Genomic DNA, 19,651 nt, shown 5'->3' with positions numbered 1-19,651 from the left:
CTTTCTTTCAATATTTTAACATTAGCACACCTTTATTTTTCCCATTAGTATTATTTTTCTTTCAATATTTGAACATTATCACACCTTTATTTTCCTCTCCTCTTTTCACATTCTAGCATGGTTCAATGCATTAAGAACCAAAACAACAAATTAAATCGAATCAAATTAATAACCCAAAAAAAAAGATAACATGAAATTTAAAATTATTTTCAAATTATAAAATGTATAATCCAACTTCTTATTTTAAAAATAATATTTTAAGTATAAATAAATATCAAATATTAGTAATTTATTTTTTAAATTACAAAAACAAAAAAATGTATAAGTCTTTGTTTTTCAATGATGTACAAGTAATATATAAATAAAAATATTTTTTTTTTATTTTGTGGGTAATATTTGGTTCAGGAAACTAAACTTGTATTTTAAACACATTTATACCAATAGAATTCTAACACATTTATATTTAATTAAATTAACTTTTAATTAGTAAATTTGTATTTTTCTTGGAAATAATATTAGAAATGAAATAAGGATAAAACAAATAAAAGCTTTCCAATTATTGTTATTATTACCATTATTATCGTTAATTGAAGAAACTTACACCACTGTTATAAATGGAATAACATAAAATTGAAATCATCAGACTCGGTCAAAAAAGTCAAACTTCATCCCCTCAATTGATATGCTTCTCTTCCTCTCACATACGCTGTTTTCAAACCCCTTCTTAAGCCCCAAACCACCCCGTCTCCTGTCTCTGCAATGGCTAAGGTGTTGCCTTTTCTAGCTCTCTTGACCCTCATCTACGCCCTCCCTGCCGCCTCCGGCGGCGGCGGAGTCATCGTCGGCAGCGGCCGATCCTTCCGCGACCTCCTACGCAGCTACGGACTTCCCGCCGGCATCATCCCCAGGGCCATCGAGTCCTTCGACCTGGACCCCTCCTCCGGCCTCCTCGAGGTCCGATTCCACCGCACGTGCTACGCCCGCTACGACGACGGCCTCGCCTACTTCGACCGCGTGGTGAGGGGCAACCTCAGCTACGGCGCGCTCAGCGGGGTGGTCGGGTGGTCGCACGAGGAGCTCTTCCTATGGTTCCCCGTGAAGGGCATCCTCATCGCCGATCCCTCCTCCGGCGTCATCCTCTTCGACATCGGTCTGGCGCAGAAGCATCTCTCCGTGTCGGCCTTCGAGGACCCGCCCGACTGCCAGCCAGCGGCGGTGGCAATCTTCGGAAAGGATGAGGAGCCTCGCGAAGATTGGATCTTGGTGGACTCTTCCTGACTGTCACAGCCAGCGCTTCCTTTTTGTCGTTACGACGCATATCAATCTGCCACTGTATCTCTCCGAATCTGCTTCTGGCCTGTCACTGTTTGACATGCACTGTAGTCTTACTACATAAATCTTACTGAAGAGGTGGTGTGTTCTTGTGTTTGCATCACAGAGTTCCTTAGCAGGTGGGGAAGGATTCCAGCAGCATAGACAATAATTAGAACCACCTTTGCTGTGTTTCCTTCTCATTTTTCCTTCTCTGATCTCCATAATTCTTGATCAACGCAACTGCATGAGAGCCTCTGTACGAGAGAAGATGACTTATGGTGGCGGTGGTGTGTGACACCTCAGTCATGTTTGACTAATCTCCAGCCTTATGACTATTAGCTGTTTGCAAATGATGACTTGTTTGATGGCCCGTCACTTCTAGCGGACTAAGTCGTAAATAATAATAGAGTTTTGTGATGTTGCTCGAAAGGCACACAACAATTGGATTGGACTAAATCATGATGTCACTGTTATCATCAACAAAGTTTAGAGAGGTAGCTAATACTTGTTTTGATCAACAAGTTTAGATCTAGCTTAATACAGTCAAGAACCACATTCATCTAATCTCGAACATTATCATGTTGACCATGGATTTGGATCAAACATGAAAATTATGCCAAAGCTGACCAAGTCAGACCTTGTGAAATGAGTGACTTGGCCCATCAACCATAACAAAACTTGGACTTCGATCTCATCCTCCTTTACATGTATGTAAACTTGACTCATCTATTGCATGAATCACTTGCAAGATTTGTTTGCTGAGCTACTCGAATCCGATTGAGCCAAGGATGGACATAATAATTCAAGTGTTAGCATCACAATCTATCCAAATGATTCGTTTGGTATGAAATCAATCATCAAAATGTCGATGTGTTTGTTTGAATAAGATGTATTTAGAATTCATTACATGTGAGTATTCTCATCCACAAACTCACAAAGGGAAAAGAATATGCTTTTATCTGCTAATTAGATTGTGAATCCATTAATATATCATTTGAGCCTGATTGGCTTGTTGAGGATTACATTATATTAGGATTAAATAGGATATCAATGTTTTTTTTTTATCACATGTCACTATGGTCAGACAGACCATCTTCAACCCGATTTCGAGTCTTCGCCATAAATCATGCTAAGGTTTAATTCTTCATCAGTAAAGACTCGATGAGTATATTACTATAAATTTATACATTCATATTTTACCGGAGTCAATATTATCATGAAGTCATAACATTTCATATTTCATCCTCTATCATTCTTGTAAAACGACCTCTCCCCCATTAATCATCTCCACTGTCTTGAGCACAGTGAACGGAGGTGGAGAAAATTGCACCAACCTGTCTTGCATTGACACCGAGAAGAAAGATCATGTCTAACACAGGAAGAAGAAGAGCTCATGTGAGTACTATGGTGAGAAGCACGAGGACAATGTTGTGTTGAGCACGTACGTAATCTATGTGTGTTAGAATGTCGAGGCAGCTTTGCCCATAACTCATTTGTTTTACTGTGGTTGGTTTATGTGACAAGAGTTTTGATTCCTCCTGTTTTCACAGCACAGCATGAGCTGCTGAGTTTTCTATCCATTGACTACACTATATTAATAAGCCATAGTAAAATAGTTCTTCTTCTTCTTTAAGTACATGTACAGCATGCTCTCAATTGAAGCTTTGGAATCACCCAATTCCATCCCTCTCTAAACTATATTTCTTCCTATATAGCTGAGTACCTGTTCTTCAAAATTAGGGTTCCTCACTGACACTCCTCCATCTATATTCTTGGTTTTCTGAAAGCAGCCATTTCAAGGTCAAAGGGTAGAATTAATGCCTCAACAAAAATTATCTTGGGAGATTAAAGTTAATGGCACAAACAAAAGACTATGTTGCTGGTTAATCAAGTGAGTATGCTGTGAGAAATCAGTTTGTCCTGCATGTTGTGCTCTTAAGAGGATGCTGAGTCTACTTAGCATGAGTTTAAGCTTCCTTGTTCTTCAAACATGCATGCTGGTTCAGAATCCCTCAGTGATCTGATGCAGTAAACTTACTCTTATCGATTAAGTATTTATTCACATATATACTTAGAATTTATATCTTATCAAAATGAGCTACAGATTCATACTTCTGTTTCTCCCCTTAATCTATCTGTCAATGAGTTTTTGCTGAAAGGAGCAGCACATCATAAAGGTGATAGTATAAGAGAATGAGACAGATCTCACTTCAAAGCTACCAACTCCCATTACTTTTAGAAGTTGAGTCAAACTAAACACTGAGCCCAACACAAATGAAAAAGAGAATCCATATCACAAGTGTCTCACCATGTTGTGGGTCTAAGAATCAAATATAGTGGAAATGGAATGTACAGTGATGGTTCCTCCACCTTTAAGTTTCTGAAGCTTAGATCATGAGTGAGTGATGGATGGGAATGGTGTTCCAGCTTGATTGTCTTCTTCTTGCAATCTAGTACAATTGCTTCATGCCCTTTTGCTAGTGGAGGGAGGTGTCTGCTACATTTGTTGTATGAAACTTGAACCTAAAATCCTTCTTTTTTAAGCTCAGTGTCTCTTTAAAAAAGCTTGCTTATAATGAATTTAATAGAGAAAGATTTTGCCTACTTTTTGTCCATTCTTCCAACTTGAACTTTACTTTTGAGGAGAAAGTGTGCTATGGTATTCTCTACTTATTTTCTAAATAGTGAAATGAGCAAACAAAGTCAAGAAATGTTGCATTAAGAGAATCAAGACCTATTCAGAGGAAAGAGAATTAAGATAATAAAATATCCATTTGTGATATAGTCTGACTTTGTTTAATCTAATTAGCATTTTGCTTTGATTCTTTTAAGTTATTGTAATTTACTTTTTAATAAAATTAAATAGATGATATGATGGGCATAATTTTGATATTAAAATGTTATATTTTATTAGAAGATATTTATAAAATTAATTATGCTAATTCTCTTTCAAATCATCCTAAGTTGTTAGAAATTCATTAATGATGAATGGATCAAACTAGTCAAGATTAATGTATATTGAGTCAAATATCAATCTAACTCAAAAATTTCAGCCATTAGATTATGGGTTAGACTCAAATATATATATCATCTGATTCATTTGATATTTATTAATTTAAAATTATTTTTTTATTTTTTTAATTTCTCTTCACACATAAATATCTTCATATATAAATTTACTGTTTCTTACAAAGCTTGAATGGGTGCCAACTTTGAATGCAACTGAGACTGACAAAGGATCCAAGAACAAAGAACTTGTGTGCTTGATTCAATTTACAGCTGAAGTGTGGTAGATTAGTGGAAGTGAAGTTGGAGTGAAGAAAGAAGAAGAAGAAGAAGAAGAAGAAGAAGAAGAAGAGGACCACACAATGGCATGTGCTCTCTCTGAAATCCTTCTTCCTTGTCATGATCATTTAAGAGATTGTTGCATTGAGTGCATGAAACATTAATTGTGTTCTGCTCGTCAGTGGAGTGCTACTTATTACACAAACCTTCTCCACAGGCAGAATGAACATGCTGCCTGTCTTCTTGTCTTGTTGTAACACATCCATGTCCTCTCTCTCTCTCTCTCTCTCTCTCTCTCTAGAGCTGTGTGAAGTGAGATCTGCTTTGGGTCATTAATGGCTTCACAATTAATGTCATTTACTATGTCGAATTCAATAACACAAGACTCAGAGTCGAAACATATGATATGACTGACTACTGCAGAAGAAGAGTAGCCATCTTATCAAATCAAAAGTGCATTGCACTCTCATTTCACCCAAAACAGAGAGAGAGAGAGAGAGAGAGAGAGAGAGAGAGAGAGAGAGAGAGAGAGAAGATGCCATAGATTAGCTTGCAATATTGTAGCTTGATTTAATAGCAGTTCTGCAAATGAGTTTGAACAAAGAAGAGAAGAAATGAAATGAGTGTCATGCATGCTGCATTCTTAGATTAATGCACTTCAACATAATCAAAGCTGCTTCTTTCACATGTCTTTCATGAAAACATTTAATGATGAACTTGACTTCATCAAAACCACATGTTACAACCTTCCTATTTCTTCATTAGGTGATTCTAAGCACTAAAACAAATCAAAAGGAGAAGAACAGCTCCAGATTCTTTTGTTATTTGAATAGATTACCATAAGCATTGGAAGATGTTTTTGATCAAAACAAAATGCTCTCCTCTATTTTTATTGCTCATGTAGATTCCCAAGCTAAGACCACAACTCATCCATGTTGTTCCTCTTATTATAATCATCAGTTCCCAACTCTTGAGTTTCTTATTTAGATCATTTCCCCCTAAGCATGAACAGATGCCTTATATTATACATCAAATACTATACACAAGTGTCCCGTACACCATTAAATTAACAATGAATTAAGCAATGATGGCATTCAATTATATAGATATGATTCATTGTAAGATTGTTTTCTTTTATGATTAGGTGATGATAAAATAATGCAACTCTTTATCCATAAAATATGTCCATTACAAGTATATTTATATGATAACACTTCAATCACCTGTCTTTATATTGATCTCAAAGCCAAGTTAATCTTGTTGTGCTTTTAATTTGATGGCAATTGGATGGTGTTATGATCCTATGAATCCTCCATCTTCCCATAAAGTATAATTTGGAGTTGTTCTCTGCTGCATTTCTCAATAAATTTACACAGATGTCAGACAAATCTTTCAATGAGACTCCATCAAAGCTGCAAGTAATATGGACAATAGTGATGAAATGTACAAGTAGACATCTCAAAGCTCAAAGGAGATCCATCCTCTCATTTTCATCTGTAAAAGGCACTGCTCCACCAGCTTTTCTTCCCAGCAGGAAAGAACAAAAGCAGATATCGCAGATCCTAATGGAACCCTCTCCCAGCGGCAGCATGTACAGAAAGTAATGTAAGGTGGATATGAATCTGTGTGAACTCATGAGCAAAGCCTGGGAAGTGATCTTGAACCACTCGAACCTGCTATTCTAGTCTTCATGGCCTTTGACATCTGCCTTTGCATCTTCCGGCACATCTTTTCCAGCTCCATCACCTTCCATTGCATTCCTTGCAACTGGGATTTCAGCTTCTCATGCTCTCTGGTCAAATCGAGCTTCTTCGCGTAAAGAATGATCTGCTCATCATCATCATCACGGTCTGGATCATGTCCAGGCTTCCTCAATTGGTCGGTCCCTTTGAGCAGACTCCTGAGCTTGGTTTGCTGAGAGATGAGAGCTCGGACTGCTGTTCTTGATGGGAACTTGGTGTTCCTCGCGATGTGTTTGCAGGACTCTGATGACAGCTTCTCGTAGTTTATGGCACTACATATCTTCATCTTTTCCTCGTCTGATATCTGAGTATGAACCTGATTACACGATGAACAGAAAAAAGAGATGAAGCAATGAAGCATGAAACATTGCATATTCTTGGGAGTCAAATTGACGACCTGTACCTCGAGGTACAAGTCGATGGCTCGGTAGATCGCATCGTGGCAATCTCTTGCTTCATCTGGCAGAGCTGTGATCAGTGCCAAAAACTTCAGAGGCTTCAAAGAGGAATCTGGTGCTACTTCAGCCAAGTATGAATCCATTAAGCTTCCAGCTTGCTTCGATCGGTTTGCGGAATCTCTACCCCCGCTTCTGTGGAAAGATCTCAGGAACCTTAGGATTATATTCACATCGTAGAGGCTGTTCATCCCTGCCGGGGCTGGAATTAGCAGATTGTCCAGTGTTGCTTGATCGAACTGGTTTCCTATCATGCTCTCCAACTTGGTTTGGCAGCATTTGCTAAGCTTCAGTGGATATGAGACTCGGAGAAGACCAAACAAGCTCTTGGAGGACACAGAGCTGCCGTCGAGGGAGTAGAGCAGGTCGATGATGACTTCAGCAGCCTTCTTCTTGTCAGCTGCGGCGCTGCGCACGCCAACATTCTTGAGGTAATGCATGAGGAACCTACCGATGGCAACATGATTCGCCTTCTCAACAGCCATCTTCCTTATGATCTCCTCGATCATGTCAAGATTCAGTACTACGAGTTCATCGAACCACCAAGTTCCTCGGTGGTTGCTGCTGTTCTTTGCGCTTGTAGTGCTTCCGGTGTCGCAGGAGAACCGGAAGGCTGAGGTTTCAGGGGAGGAGCCTGAGGGACTGGCGTCACTCACCGCCGTGATTCTCCCAACCAGAGAGCAGATCACTTTATCCAACATCCCTGAGGAAGACGCGACCGGAATGAGATCTTGGCACCGTTTCAGGCAGCTCATGATCTCAGGCCATGACCAGTAAGGGATTCCCTGGAGAGATTTCTTAGTCAGACTTAGCAGGTCGCCGGTCATCTCCATGAAGTGGGCGATGCAGTGCAGAAGACAGATGTTGCTGGGACTCATCTGAGTTCTGCCATTGTTGTAGCAAAACCTTGTCATCAACTCAAATGCCTCTGCCCCGCCGGGCAAGCCATGGAGGGTCACTCTGAGGTTTCTTGTAGCTGAAGTGGCCAACGTTTTGCTGGTCAACTCCCTTAGTTTGCCGGAGAAGGATGAAAGCACTCCCTGCGAAAACAATGCTGTGAATTAAACCATGTATACTGATCTTGTGGAAGAAGGTGGCCATGGAACAAAGAAGGAAACAATGTCAGGATCATTCCCCGTAAGAACAGAAGCTTCTGAGATTAAATGCACAAGCATTAAATTCATAGAGCACAAGCAGCTCTAATGGAGGATGCAGAGTCCTTCAATAGGTCCATTGTTTAAAGAGGCACAGAAGGTGAGGTGTAACAGAAAGCATTAAATGGATACAATGAAGAGACGACATAAGAGACCAGAATCATTCCCTCTTAAAGGCAAACTACTTCTCCTACAATAAAGACAAAACCTTTTCCTCATGACATAGAGGTGAAGATGAGTTAAGATACAAATGCATGAAAGCATTAAATACCAGCATGAAGACTCCATAAAGAGAGAGGAGGAAGAAGATGATTGGCTTGTGAATTTGGCAGTGATAGAAGAGAGACAAGAGGAGGGAATTTGATTAGATGAAACAGTGAAAACAGTTCGAAAAGCCACGACAAATACTTGAATGATTGAATAAAAGGTCAGGACAAAATGTGCTGCTTGAACATCAATCATCCGTGGTTATGAACTGGGAAAGAAGAAGGCTTACCTTGTCAACCAGGAAGATCTCTTCTCCATTGACGTCCACTTCGAGATCACAAGTCATTGGCACTGCTTACAGCGGGATCACCAACAGGCTTCAAGAAGAAGGGTTTGGGATGCTTGTGAGCAAACCAGCATGACAAGAAAGTCTGATTAAAGGAAAAGTATGACAAGAAAGGACTGTGATGATGAAGATGAGAAAAGAAGTGGAAGGCAGAAAGGAGCACATGAAACCACCATGTGTTGAGCTGAATAAGAAGACAGAGAAGCAGAGCTACTCTAGCTGGTCAATGGAGAGGAAGAGGATGGAAAAGAGGGGTGGGAGGATAGAGTGTTTGATAAAGAGACAAACCAGCAGCAGCAGCTAGTGTTCATGCCCAAAGCTTTGTGCTAAAGATGCCACTGTTTCCTTGCTGCCTCTCTCTCTCTCTCTCTCTCTCTCTCTCTCCCCCCACTGCAAGTCCCTTAGCTACTGCTTCCTGCACACAAACGACACCTCAAGAAACATCTTTTCTTGCAGCTTGGAGTGCCAAGGTTTCCACATGTGAACTATGTGTGGCCAGATTAGCCCCATTTTCCGATTGGTATAATACCATCAGAGATGGATGAGGAAACAGTGGCAGGCACAGGAGAGAAGGAGACTGGGGACAGTGTACTATCATCACCATATGCAAGTTGGTACCTAATGCTGCAGCCAATATCTTGTGAGACCTTATGGTCCCAGATTGGCACCATCTTCCATGAATGAGATCATCAGATTCAGGCATTATGTGTCTCATGTGATTTCATTGAGAGGACCCTAAATGGGCCTTCATTTTGAGTAGATGTAGATATCCAAAAGCTTGATCTATTTGGTTGAAATGATATCCAAACCAAGCTTAGGCTGGCCATGATTTAACCCCAACCTGAGTAAAGCTTTTGTAGAGGTGGGTGGAAGACAGTGACTGACATTTCCCTACTAACAGTTCTCTACATTGGTAGTGTTTTCAGAGATAGGACTATTGGGGCATTGGCCTAAGAATAGTCTGTTCAAAAGTAAATGCAATGATATGTAAAGATCAAAATGTAAATGGCTAGTGTTTGTATGATGCCCATTTACTAACCACAGCACCAGCCCTATCACACTTTAAAGAAAGCTGTCAACTCATATTGATGTATCAACTTCCCAAAATTTCATGAAGGTTTTAGGACCCATCTTTTGAGAGCACAACTGCTACAAATTGACAAGCACTACATCTTTTGTAAGAAAGGAAAAAGATAACATAGAACACTACAGGATTTTTTCCTTAGCTGCTGTTGATCTAGCCTCCAAAACTATCAATAATTATAGCAGCAAAAAGGGATGGCAGCAGATTGGATTGGCACTCTAAAATATCCAATCCAATTAGGTCATTAACATATTCATTAATCAAATTTAGGACAGATACAAATAAGCATATCAATCTTATACAATAAGAGAAAGGTAGATGGAATCATAAGCCAGAGGCCAACTCTCACTTAGTTATAGCAGAAAGTTTATGCAAACAATTGAATTATTTGCCTTGAAGACCAAGAAGACTAGTCAATAATTATTAGCACATTATGAGCACATGATGCAGAGAAGATTCTACAATCAGTGTAGAACAAATATGTTCCTTCTTTTTTCTCTTTAAAATCTTCATTTCTTCTTTTAGTTAGCTGTCTTTTTTCTTTCTCCTTGGATAATATTTATATAAGCTATGTTCTATTCTTGTGAAAAGGATTGGACCTAATAAATGTAAACATTACATTGCCACCACATTGTCTAAATCTTTTGACATCTCTGTCAACAATGATGCATTGCCAACATGGAGATGAGAGGAAGCATGTGTTGACTACATCAGATCATGTGTCCCATACACAAGAAAATGAAGCTTTCATCAGGCACTCTTGCCACTTCTATCAGACACATAACACATGCAGGTGCCATGATTCCTTGGCTTGTTCTTTTCCAACTGGGAAGCTCTTCAGGTACACCTTGACTGACAGGAGAGCAGACTTGCCAACCCCATGAATCTGCCACAGCCAAAGTCAAATCCTGGCAGTGACATATATGGGCAACAAAGAATGGCATGCAGAGAGAAGAGGTTACTTTCATGATTCTGATATATGAGAATTAAATTGTTGAACAATCTCACCATAGTGCTAAGGCTTTTTATTCATAGGGAAACAGACCATTGAAGTGAAAGAAAAAACAAAAGGTGGAAGGAGGACAAAGGAGCCCTTTCTGACTACCTCTGCCAAGTCCATTCCACCCCTTCTCATTCTAATACTATAGCAAGTGATAGGTAGATGGAATCATAACCATAAGCCAACCCTCAGAACTCTGTCTTCTCAGAAAAGCTTATGCAGACAACTGTGTCATATTTGTTTAGAGATCATTTGACTTCCAGACCAAGAACACATAGTCAGGCACTTATTAGCACATCATGAGCGCCGGTCGCGGAGAAGTTTCTGCAATCACATATTTTATGTGCAGAAGACATGTTAGCAGTCAAGAAATGCTGTCATATGATCAATGCATTGACTCAATGTTTTGGTAGGATCATTGCATTGAAAGAGTTTGACATGAAGATTGACAACCGATTCATGTACTCCGGAAAACAGCAATTAGTCCCTCGTTCTCATTTCCAATTCTCCGACAGAATTCAATTCTGCGTGCCATCAGTTGAAACTTTGGAGAAGAAGGGATGAGACTCGAATCCCTGACAGAACGTCACAAGGGACAGACTCATTCAGGTTCTACAAATCACCACAAAGCATGGCAGCAGAGCTCTCGGGTTCAGCAAGTAGAGCTCCTCGATGTTGGCATAGAGACCCACCTTCCCGGCCATTGAATCGAACCCAGAGTGGCCTGCAAGCTCCTGGTAGTTGTCCAAAGGCTTGTGCACTCTCCCTGCAATCACTCTGCAGACCAGCAATGCTTTCTTGATGGAAGGATCGCCGTCGTCGTCGTCGTATGTTTCGATAGTTTCGAATGCTCTACCACTAGTAGAGGTCGTAAACACCCCGATGCCTCCCTTCACTTCTTTCTTTGCAGAGAAGCCATGCCTGATGATCCGGCAAACGTTGCACTTCTCCGACGAGCAAAGGCTAGAGGAGCCATTCGTGCCAAGTGAACATGCCATCGTCGTGCCATGGAACCTCAGCAGCTCATTGCCGTCGGCCAGGCACCGAGGGTGCTTCTTCGCGAGTTTGCTCGCTTTGTTCTTCACTAGTTCTCTGTACTCCTCGAATCGGGAGAGAGTTTTCTGCATGTTATGCACCTTTAGGACCCGCTCGATTCGGATGCAGCTGCTCTCGGGTTTCAACCAGCTTGCTCTGCAGATGATTTCAACTATCTTTCTTGAGGAATCTCCTTCCACAAGTTCAGTCACTACAGATAAGAAAGACGAGAACACATAGTTCAGTCATTGAAGAATCTGCAAGCACATCAACACATTGAAAGCAGATCTTATTATGATGACTATATAAACTTGTTGATAATGAATGCTTAGTTTCTAATTTCTTTGCACAAAGACATTTTACTTTCATAGGAGAAAGAAAGAAAACTTATTGAAGGTCTGAAATGGCTAATTGGTCCCTGAAAAGAGGAACCATTTGCAGAATTCACCTGCAATGAGTAAAAGTGGAAGCACATTTGATTCCAAAGCAACTTTATGCATAGCTTTTTCCCTTGCAAATGATGACTAATTTGACTCTCTAACATGAACTGATAATGAAAATTCTACTACATGAAAGAACTGAGCTGACAATGATAGGAAAGCAAAACCAGGTACTGATGCATCAACCTGCAAAGATTAGTAGACCAAGAAACCATCATGAACTGCATTATCTAAATCAGCAAAGGTAGAACATAGCTCGAGTTTCAGACCCGTGTTCCATACCTGCATGCTTGGATAGGTGGTGAGATTCCAAGGCTTCCTGCTTCCCGAATTGCTCCCCGCATTTGTGGCAGGTCACAGCAGCAGAGTGTCTCTTTGTTTGTGAATCTGCTTCATGAGAAAATTTAGGTGTTGAAGCAGCATGGTGGACTGCAACACCTCCGTTACCAAGCACAGAACTAGAAAGAGATGAACCCACAATGCCATGGCCATCTCTGCCACCCAACAGGGTGGGAGGTTTCCTTGGAGGTGTGGTGTTGGTTCCCCTGTGCGAAGGATTGCTTTGAAGGGGAGTCCCCGGCCTGAGGGTGCCCACATAGGCCTCACCATCAGGACAGCCTCCAAACCCGGTGATCCTCAACTCACACCTGGAGTTGCTAAGGATCACCTCATGGGTGATCGGGTTGAGGAACTCACTGCTCCCGATGGACCTCGGGCTGCAGCTCGGTGGCCTCTCGAGGTGTCTCTTGCTCCCATGGATGACATCTTTGAGGTTGGCAATGGATCGGGAGCAGCCAGACCTCCCTGGCCTCCTCGTCAAGATGGCGCCCAGATGCCCTCTGGCCTTTGGATCGTGCACATCTGATGGCTCGGTCTTGCAGTGGAGAGACTTCTTGAGAGCAAACCAGACGGTCGGCATCCTCTCCTCTGCCCTGCTTTCTTTCTTCTGCTTCGGTACTCCACAGCTTCTCTCTGTCATGTCTCTCCTTCCCTTCCTATCTGAGGAGGAACAATAACAACACTTCATGAATGCTATCCATCTCAGAGAAAATAGAAACCCAGCCTCTCTTGTCTACCTTGGAAACCCCATGGTTGGTGAGGAAGCATTCAAATCTCTGCGACACCACAACAACCATGCTAAAGCTTCAGAACGGAAGAAGAAAGCAACAACAACTGTACCTTCTTCTACAGCAGGGAGACCAAGAACAGCTTTAACAAACAGGGATTGAACTCATGGAATCTATGGCTCTTAGAGCGATGATGGCCCAACTGGAGTGCGTTGTTGGCATCCACAAGTGGCGATTCGACATGGATCTACACCACACACACACAAACACACTAGAGAAGAGACAACAGGAGAGAGTACAAGAGAAAGGAACTGACGCAGTCACAGCCATACAAGCGCGCAAAACAGCGGAAGGTTATCGAGTCTTCATGCGAGCTTTGGGGAGATTTAGTTGAGTGAATCTAAGCAAGATTTTTCTTTTCTTGGCATGCCACGTGGCAAATGCCAATTAGCCATCATTTTTCCTCATCTCTACACCTCATAGAAAAATGAGACATTTAATTAGCATTAAATGAGGCACAGACACATTGAGGTGAGCGACCTCAGAGTGATCAATGTGGCTTTGTCCTTTCTGTGCCTCATGGGAGTGCACAAAGGAGAAATAATATGTTTGATGGACCCAAGTAGCTCCCAGGTTGATCCAAGCTGCACCAAATGTGGTGCAATGGACAGTCAGTAATCTCCAAATTTTGGTGCACTCAAAATGACCTAACCATGAAATTTGGAGACTCATCTGCATTGTTCAAGAGTTTTTTTTACCCCTTATAAAGATTTGATGATTGTATAATCATTAACTTAAATTTAAGTATTTTAAGATAATAATTATAAATTTATCATATTAATTAATCAATTATATGATAGAGTTGAATCATGGTAAAAGTTCAAAGAATCATGGTGAGATGTTTTAGATCATATGATCTTAATATTATTAAGTTAATAGAGTAGCCTTATTAAATGGTCATAAAGTTAGATCTATTGGGAGATAGGAACTATGGAAACTCTACTGGCTTGTTAATGATAGGGGTATCAAAGTCAAATTTGAGTTGGACAAGACACACTAAATAGCCATTGATTTCAATTGACTTTGATGATTCCAAAAAATTAACTTAGTGTTGAATTTTTTGGGAGTAGAGCTTTTTGTTGGTACCAAATTCTTAACACTGTGTTACAAATCACCAAATATATGATCTGTAAATTTTGATCAATGAAGTTGAGAGAATTTTTTATTAATTTTTAATATTTAAAAAAAATACAAATTTAAGAGTTTTTAATTTTTTGGGGTAAAAGGTGACTTGTATTTTAAGTTTTGTTTAAGCAACCTAAATAGTTGATTATGTTACAGTTGTCCTATAACGAAGGTTTATCAAGCAAAGTACATTATAGAAAATATATTTATGGTTAATATATAATTAATTATATGAATGGATAGAATAATTTAGGACTAATTACATATTTCTTGTAATTAGTTACCTATTTTCATCCCTATATTTTTAAAAATTATATTAAGACCTCCTATACATATAAAAGTAAAATATTTAATCTCGATTCTTCTTATATAATTGATTTTGCTAACAAAAATACCGTAGGGTTTATCTCCGTATAAAATGCAACTGAGGAGAATCAATATTAAATATTTTACTTTTGTAAATATAAGAATGTAATTTTTGAAATTGTAGGAACTAAATATAGCTAATTATATATAATAATCTATAATTAGCATAATAATTTAAGTAAAATAATTTAATCTTATATTTTAGTTGATCATGTATTTATCTCTCTAAATTTGTAGAGAGAGATAAGTCCCCACACAAATGATTGTTTTACAACCATTCATGCTAATTCAATCCAATGGTTGTACAGTTGATCTAAACACCAGGCACAAATCTTAAAGAACTAGCGGGGTACGGACCCAGATCCGACCCTGAACCCGCAAAAGGATACAACTCGAGCGCAAGGGTGGCAAAGCAATCCCTATATTCTACTCGGCATCCCTCTTCGGCCGGTCCAAGATTCACACCGGGGATGGCCTTCAGATCGAGGGAGATATACAACAAAATAGCGCGCAAGGTAGGGGGCTCGGTGCCTCCGGACGTGATGGATTCGGTGAAGAAGCTCGTCCCCAACAACAAGCTCGTGATGGGGCGGGCCAAGCGCGGGATCTTCGCCGGCCGCCACATCCAGTTCGGGAACAAGGTCAGCGAGGACGGCGGCAACAAGTAAGTAAACCTTCTCGATCCGGCCTCCTTTATTCTCCTGGTTCTTTGATATTTCGATGTTCTTGATTCTTCATTTTGCTCAATTTGGTTGGAACTCTGTTGAAATTTTGTTCTTTTAATGTGGAATCGGACTACGGAGGCAGGGATATGGAACGATCTGTATTCTTCACTAAGAAAACAAAGACAACATTGTATTCCCTACGTTGTCCTGAAACTTCACCTGAACCTGAGAAGAACATTTTCCCCCTTTCTCTCGAAAAGGTTATAATTTTATACAACTAGAAATGGGATTCAACAAATAGTTCACCTCTACTCGAAATTTTGTACTTTGTTCTAACATCTTATTAGTTTCTTCTTGTAATTATGCTCAGAAACCAACGCGAATTGTATAGGGTGCATAGGGTGTTATCTCTTGCTTTTTGTTGCACTTTTCCCTGACTGACAATGGCTTAAGATGTGAAATACGTTCTTGAGCACATGGATGAACTCATTTTTTATGTTAAAATTGGGTCAAGATAAGGTCCGGGCCGAAGTGCTTGTTATGTAAATTATGTGATTTCTGTTCCACATTCTTTTGTTTCGGTGTCATTGTTTCTTGACAAGAGTTGTGAACTCAATTGGTATGAATAAGCCGAGGTAGTTACTTTCTGCATCCAGCATTATTATAAACTGTGTTGACCATAAAAAATAATGGAGAAATACTAGGTAGGTATACATCTTTTTTTCTTTCTCTCTTTAATAATTGTCGATCATATATCTTGTTCATTGCTCTATTACCGGTCAGTTTGGAAGATGAGATTTTCTTCTTATTTAAAGATAATGGGATCCTCAAATATAATTTCATTGGACAGATGATCATGGTATATTTCCTAGAAGATGTTTTTCTCTGTAATTACTCCCCCCATTATTGCTTGGTCATTCAAATCAAAATCTGGCCACTTGAGATTTTAAAATATGTGACAATTGCTCATAGCTTTAAAGTAGAGAGAAATGTTTAAGCATAACAGTTGATTGTCCTTAAGATAGAATACAAAACTTTATAACTAAATTGTGTGGCCAATCTGATTTTGCTTCAGCCTTATTATAAATTTGGTTAGTAATAGCCAGAATCAATCAAATTTTATCAGACCCAGTTGGTTTTGGCCATTCTAGAGTATTTGTCAACCACAAAATAAGAAAAAAAGGAGAGGAGGAGGTGGCAGACATGGGAAGGGAAAGAAAAAAAAACATGGAGAAAAGGTGACACCTGACTTTATATGTGAATTGTATGAGAGATTGTTTTGCTGTCACATCGACCATCCAGCAGCCACTATCACATTCACTGCAGTTGCTGCTGCAGAGTTGCTTGTCAACTATTGTTTTAGATAAACAAGGGGAGATGGAAGGCGAGGACAGAGTAGCTTTTGGCCTTTTAAGATAATAGAGATGGATAAAAGAAGGTCATGAAATGGCCACAATGGGGTCCATTACTCATCATGTTGTATATTTACTCTAACAATATCTTTCTATGATATGAGTCCATTATTTTTTGTTACTATCCTGTATTTTGTTTTCACCTTATGGTATATGAAAGTAAAAGAATTAGCATTTTTTTCCTTAAATTCGTTCGTTTTTGTAATGATTTTGTTTATATTTGTTTAGTTTTTAAAATCATTTTTCTTGCTGATCTCAATTTCCACACCCAATCTAACCAATCCCATTTTCTCAATTGTATTGCTCCTATCTGACTGATCCCAACTTCTGTGCAGATAATACAAGACCTTGCTTTATATTAGTAGGTATTTTTCCATAACAAATCAATGGTGGAAATGGAAGTAACTTATCGAAACAGCTAGGATCCTTGGGTTATTGTTATTTTTATTTTTGTGTTTTAATCTTGAGTTTCAGATTTACATTTACCTGAATTCTTTAAACATATAAGAAACTATAATATATTATCTTATGTGGTTATGAAAGTTGGAAATTCCAATGATAGAGTTAACACATTTGCTTGAAATCTGAGAGTGATAGCCCTTTTTTTTTGTAATCACTGTCTAGGATTTCTTGGTCTAGAAGTGTTTATATTGGTGATCATAGTCATGTAATTAGGCTTACTACCAAATTGTTGCCTATGAAAGGGTGGTCTTTGGTTGGGATTGTTCTGAATGTTGTATTCTACTTGGTGGAATCTTGGACTGTTGTTTTCCATTCTGTCCATTTCTGATTTATGCATCTATTTGTAGTTTTGTTCTCTGATGAAATGTTGCTATCTTTCAATGATCATTAGAAAAAAGGATGAGCAATCAAAGCATCTTTAGTAGTTAATTGGATTATTCTTGTTCCATTTTAAATTTAATTATGTCAAATATGCAATGGTGTTTACACCACCGTTTTCTTAGCATGAGTTTCAACTCTGTAAATTTTCTTTCTGATTTAACTATGGAAATATGAAGGTGAAGTATAACCTCATACATCTTTCTATGGAAATTTAGAAGGATGGATCAGTTCCGATCTAGTGTATTTAATGCTTTTCTTATTGCTTCTTTGCCTAAATGGAATATGGTAGGTCGTGGAATGCTTAGGAAAAAATAAATCGAAAATGACTGAATTATAGTAGATTTATCTATCTTGTCTGGTAGGACAGCTATCCAAGCACGAGCTCCAGTTTTGAGATATAAAGAAAATCTATGAAAGAGCTGCTGTTGTTCAAGTGTCCTAACTGGCTTTACCATTGCCTTCCTTTATTTCGAGAGATCATCTTGAATGGCTATTAATGGCTATGAAATTTAAAATGAGAATAGCTTAATAGTTTGCTGGGAGAGTGTGTACTGGTCATTCTTGGCATGCTCCAATCTCTCCCTGTTTTTTTTTTCAGTTTACTTAACCCTGGTGTACTTCTCAGTCTTAATTTAGCTTCTGCGTCCCTTGAAAGTGGAGTCCACATGTGACATGAAGCATAAATGACAACACATGCACACGCTGAATGATGACAAAGCTTAATACAAATCAACAGGGACTCTTTTGTTTGGACAACACTTTGATTTCCGCTAAGCATGTTTCAACTACAAAATGAACAGAAGATAAATGGGAAATCTTTAATCAGGCAAAGAACATAAACCCCCTAGTGAGCCACATTTCCGGAAGATGAAGGTGAAAGATGCTTCATTTCTTTCTTGACTTGATTGTCTCAGGTCATTTGCAATTTGTATTGTTGTTATCTTTGAGTTGGATAGGGTTCCAATAAACATTAATATGATGGTCCATTACTTCATGTCACTGATATAAGAATTAGAATTATGTCATCTGTACAGAATGTGTTCCTAAGTCATAGGAGCTTAGATCTGATGTAAAAATGTTGTGGTACAGGTCTAGAAGGACATGGAAGCCAAATGTGCAGGAGAAGCGGCTTTTCAGCTACATCCATGATCGACACATTCGAGTGAAAGTCACCACTCATGCTCTCCGATGCATTGACAAAGCTGGTGGGATCGACGAGTATCTTCTGAAGACACCCTACCATAAAATGGGGACAGAGTTAGGCTTGGTCTGGAAAGCCAGGATTGAGAAAATGTACGAACAGCTTGGAAAAATGGAAGTGGGTTTCTTCTCTCCTGAAGAGGAGGCCAAGATTGAAAAGGGGTTTGAAGAGATAGCAGCTGCCAAGAAAGAGTTTCAAAGAGAAGCTCGCAAAGCTATGGCGGAGCAGAGGCAGATGGAAGGTGGTGGAGCCTAGGGTGGTCAGACACCACATGCTCCAGAAATTTGGGAAGGAACTACTGAAGATGCAAGGCAAGATGAGCATGAGAATTTCTAGAGAATCAATTAATCAATATTGTTTGCTCTTTCTATTTGTTGAACAAATAGGAGCTTTCAGTTATTCTGATGAATGCTTTATGCAGGTCCTGTCAGAAACAGAGTGCCCTAACTCACCAGAAGGAACGTTGTAATGTTTTTTGTGCCAGGATTAACCATGTTCTTCCAATTTGTACTTTGCTGTTATTATGCAGCTGATTGCATATATGAACATTTTACACCACCACATTGGCAGGTATGCCATCATGCGTTTTAGCTGTATGAAGGTTCATACAGACTTGTACTACATGTTTCATCTTTCTTTTCTCCATGTATTAAGTTGCTTGACCAATCTAACAGAAGAATGTCTGCCTTAAAAGTTAAGCATATTGATTCTTATGGCAGTAATTTGGCTAATTATTGAGCAAAGTGGATGATGTATTTGTCTATTTTCATAAGCTTTTTATGCATGACTTGCGGTTGGAAAAAGCACGGCTCGTTCAACCCATTTCTTAGAGGCTCGTTTCCCGTAGAGG

General features: G+C 39.3%; 4 protein-coding genes across 10 annotated transcripts; 2 read left to right on the top strand and 2 right to left on the bottom strand.

Moving 5' to 3' along the window:
- Positions 1-698: 698 nt before the first annotated feature.
- LOC135628299 (uncharacterized) lies at positions 699-1,435 on the top strand. The gene has a single exon (XM_065134902.1). It carries the CDS (start codon positions 760-762, stop codon positions 1,276-1,278), a length of 519 nt encoding a protein of 172 aa, XP_064990974.1. The 5' UTR covers positions 699-759; the 3' UTR covers positions 1,279-1,435.
- Positions 1,436-5,978: 4,543 nt separating this feature from the next.
- Positions 5,979-9,103, bottom strand: LOC135628915 (BTB/POZ domain-containing protein At3g22104-like). 4 transcript variants are annotated; one of them, XM_065135901.1, is made up of 4 exons: positions 8,792-9,103; positions 8,447-8,534; positions 6,739-7,836; positions 5,979-6,657 (listed from the first exon to the last, which is right to left on the bottom strand). In XM_065135901.1, the coding sequence occupies exons 2-4, from the start codon at positions 8,501-8,503 to the stop codon at positions 6,232-6,234; spliced, it is 1,581 nt and encodes a 526-aa protein (XP_064991973.1). In that variant the 5' UTR covers positions 8,504-8,534; positions 8,792-9,103; the 3' UTR covers positions 5,979-6,231. The 4 variants fall into 4 exon arrangements, with proteins under 4 accessions (XP_064991973.1, XP_064991972.1, XP_064991975.1 ...); XM_065135900.1 differs by having other exon boundaries at positions 8,447-9,103; XM_065135903.1 differs by lacking the exon at positions 8,447-8,534.
- Positions 9,104-10,980: 1,877 nt separating this feature from the next.
- LOC103978555 (uncharacterized) lies at positions 10,981-13,470 on the bottom strand. 3 transcript variants are annotated; one of them, XM_009394397.3, is made up of 4 exons: positions 13,242-13,470; positions 13,139-13,177; positions 12,345-13,061; positions 10,981-11,833 (listed from the first exon to the last, which is right to left on the bottom strand). In XM_009394397.3, exons 2-4 carry the CDS (start codon positions 13,167-13,169, stop codon positions 11,193-11,195), a joined length of 1,389 nt encoding a protein of 462 aa, XP_009392672.2. In that variant the 5' UTR covers positions 13,170-13,177; positions 13,242-13,470; the 3' UTR covers positions 10,981-11,192. The 3 variants fall into 3 exon arrangements, with proteins under 3 accessions (XP_009392672.2, XP_009392663.2, XP_009392680.2); XM_009394388.3 differs by having other exon boundaries at positions 13,139-13,470; XM_009394405.3 differs by lacking the exon at positions 13,139-13,177 and having other exon boundaries at positions 13,242-13,469.
- Positions 13,471-15,095: 1,625 nt separating this feature from the next.
- LOC103978574 (uncharacterized) lies at positions 15,096-19,532 on the top strand. Of its 2 annotated transcripts, XR_001975518.2 has the most exons (3): positions 15,096-15,344; positions 18,690-19,112; positions 19,223-19,532. XR_001975518.2 is itself a non-coding variant. In XM_009394415.3 (2 exons), exons 1-2 carry the CDS (start codon positions 15,151-15,153, stop codon positions 19,054-19,056), a joined length of 561 nt encoding a protein of 186 aa, XP_009392690.2. In that variant the 5' UTR covers positions 15,096-15,150; the 3' UTR covers positions 19,057-19,532. The 2 variants fall into 2 exon arrangements, 1 of the variants encoding a protein (XP_009392690.2); XM_009394415.3 differs by having other exon boundaries at positions 18,690-19,532.
- Positions 19,533-19,651: the final 119 nt, after the last annotated feature.

Source organism: Musa acuminata, chromosome BXJ3-1 (genome assembly GCF_036884655.1).
Source record: "Musa acuminata AAA Group cultivar baxijiao chromosome BXJ3-1, Cavendish_Baxijiao_AAA, whole genome shotgun sequence".
In the NCBI taxonomy this organism is placed as follows: Eukaryota; Viridiplantae; Streptophyta; class Magnoliopsida; order Zingiberales; family Musaceae; genus Musa; species Musa acuminata.
This window is presented reverse-complemented; position numbering and strand designations above follow the sequence as displayed.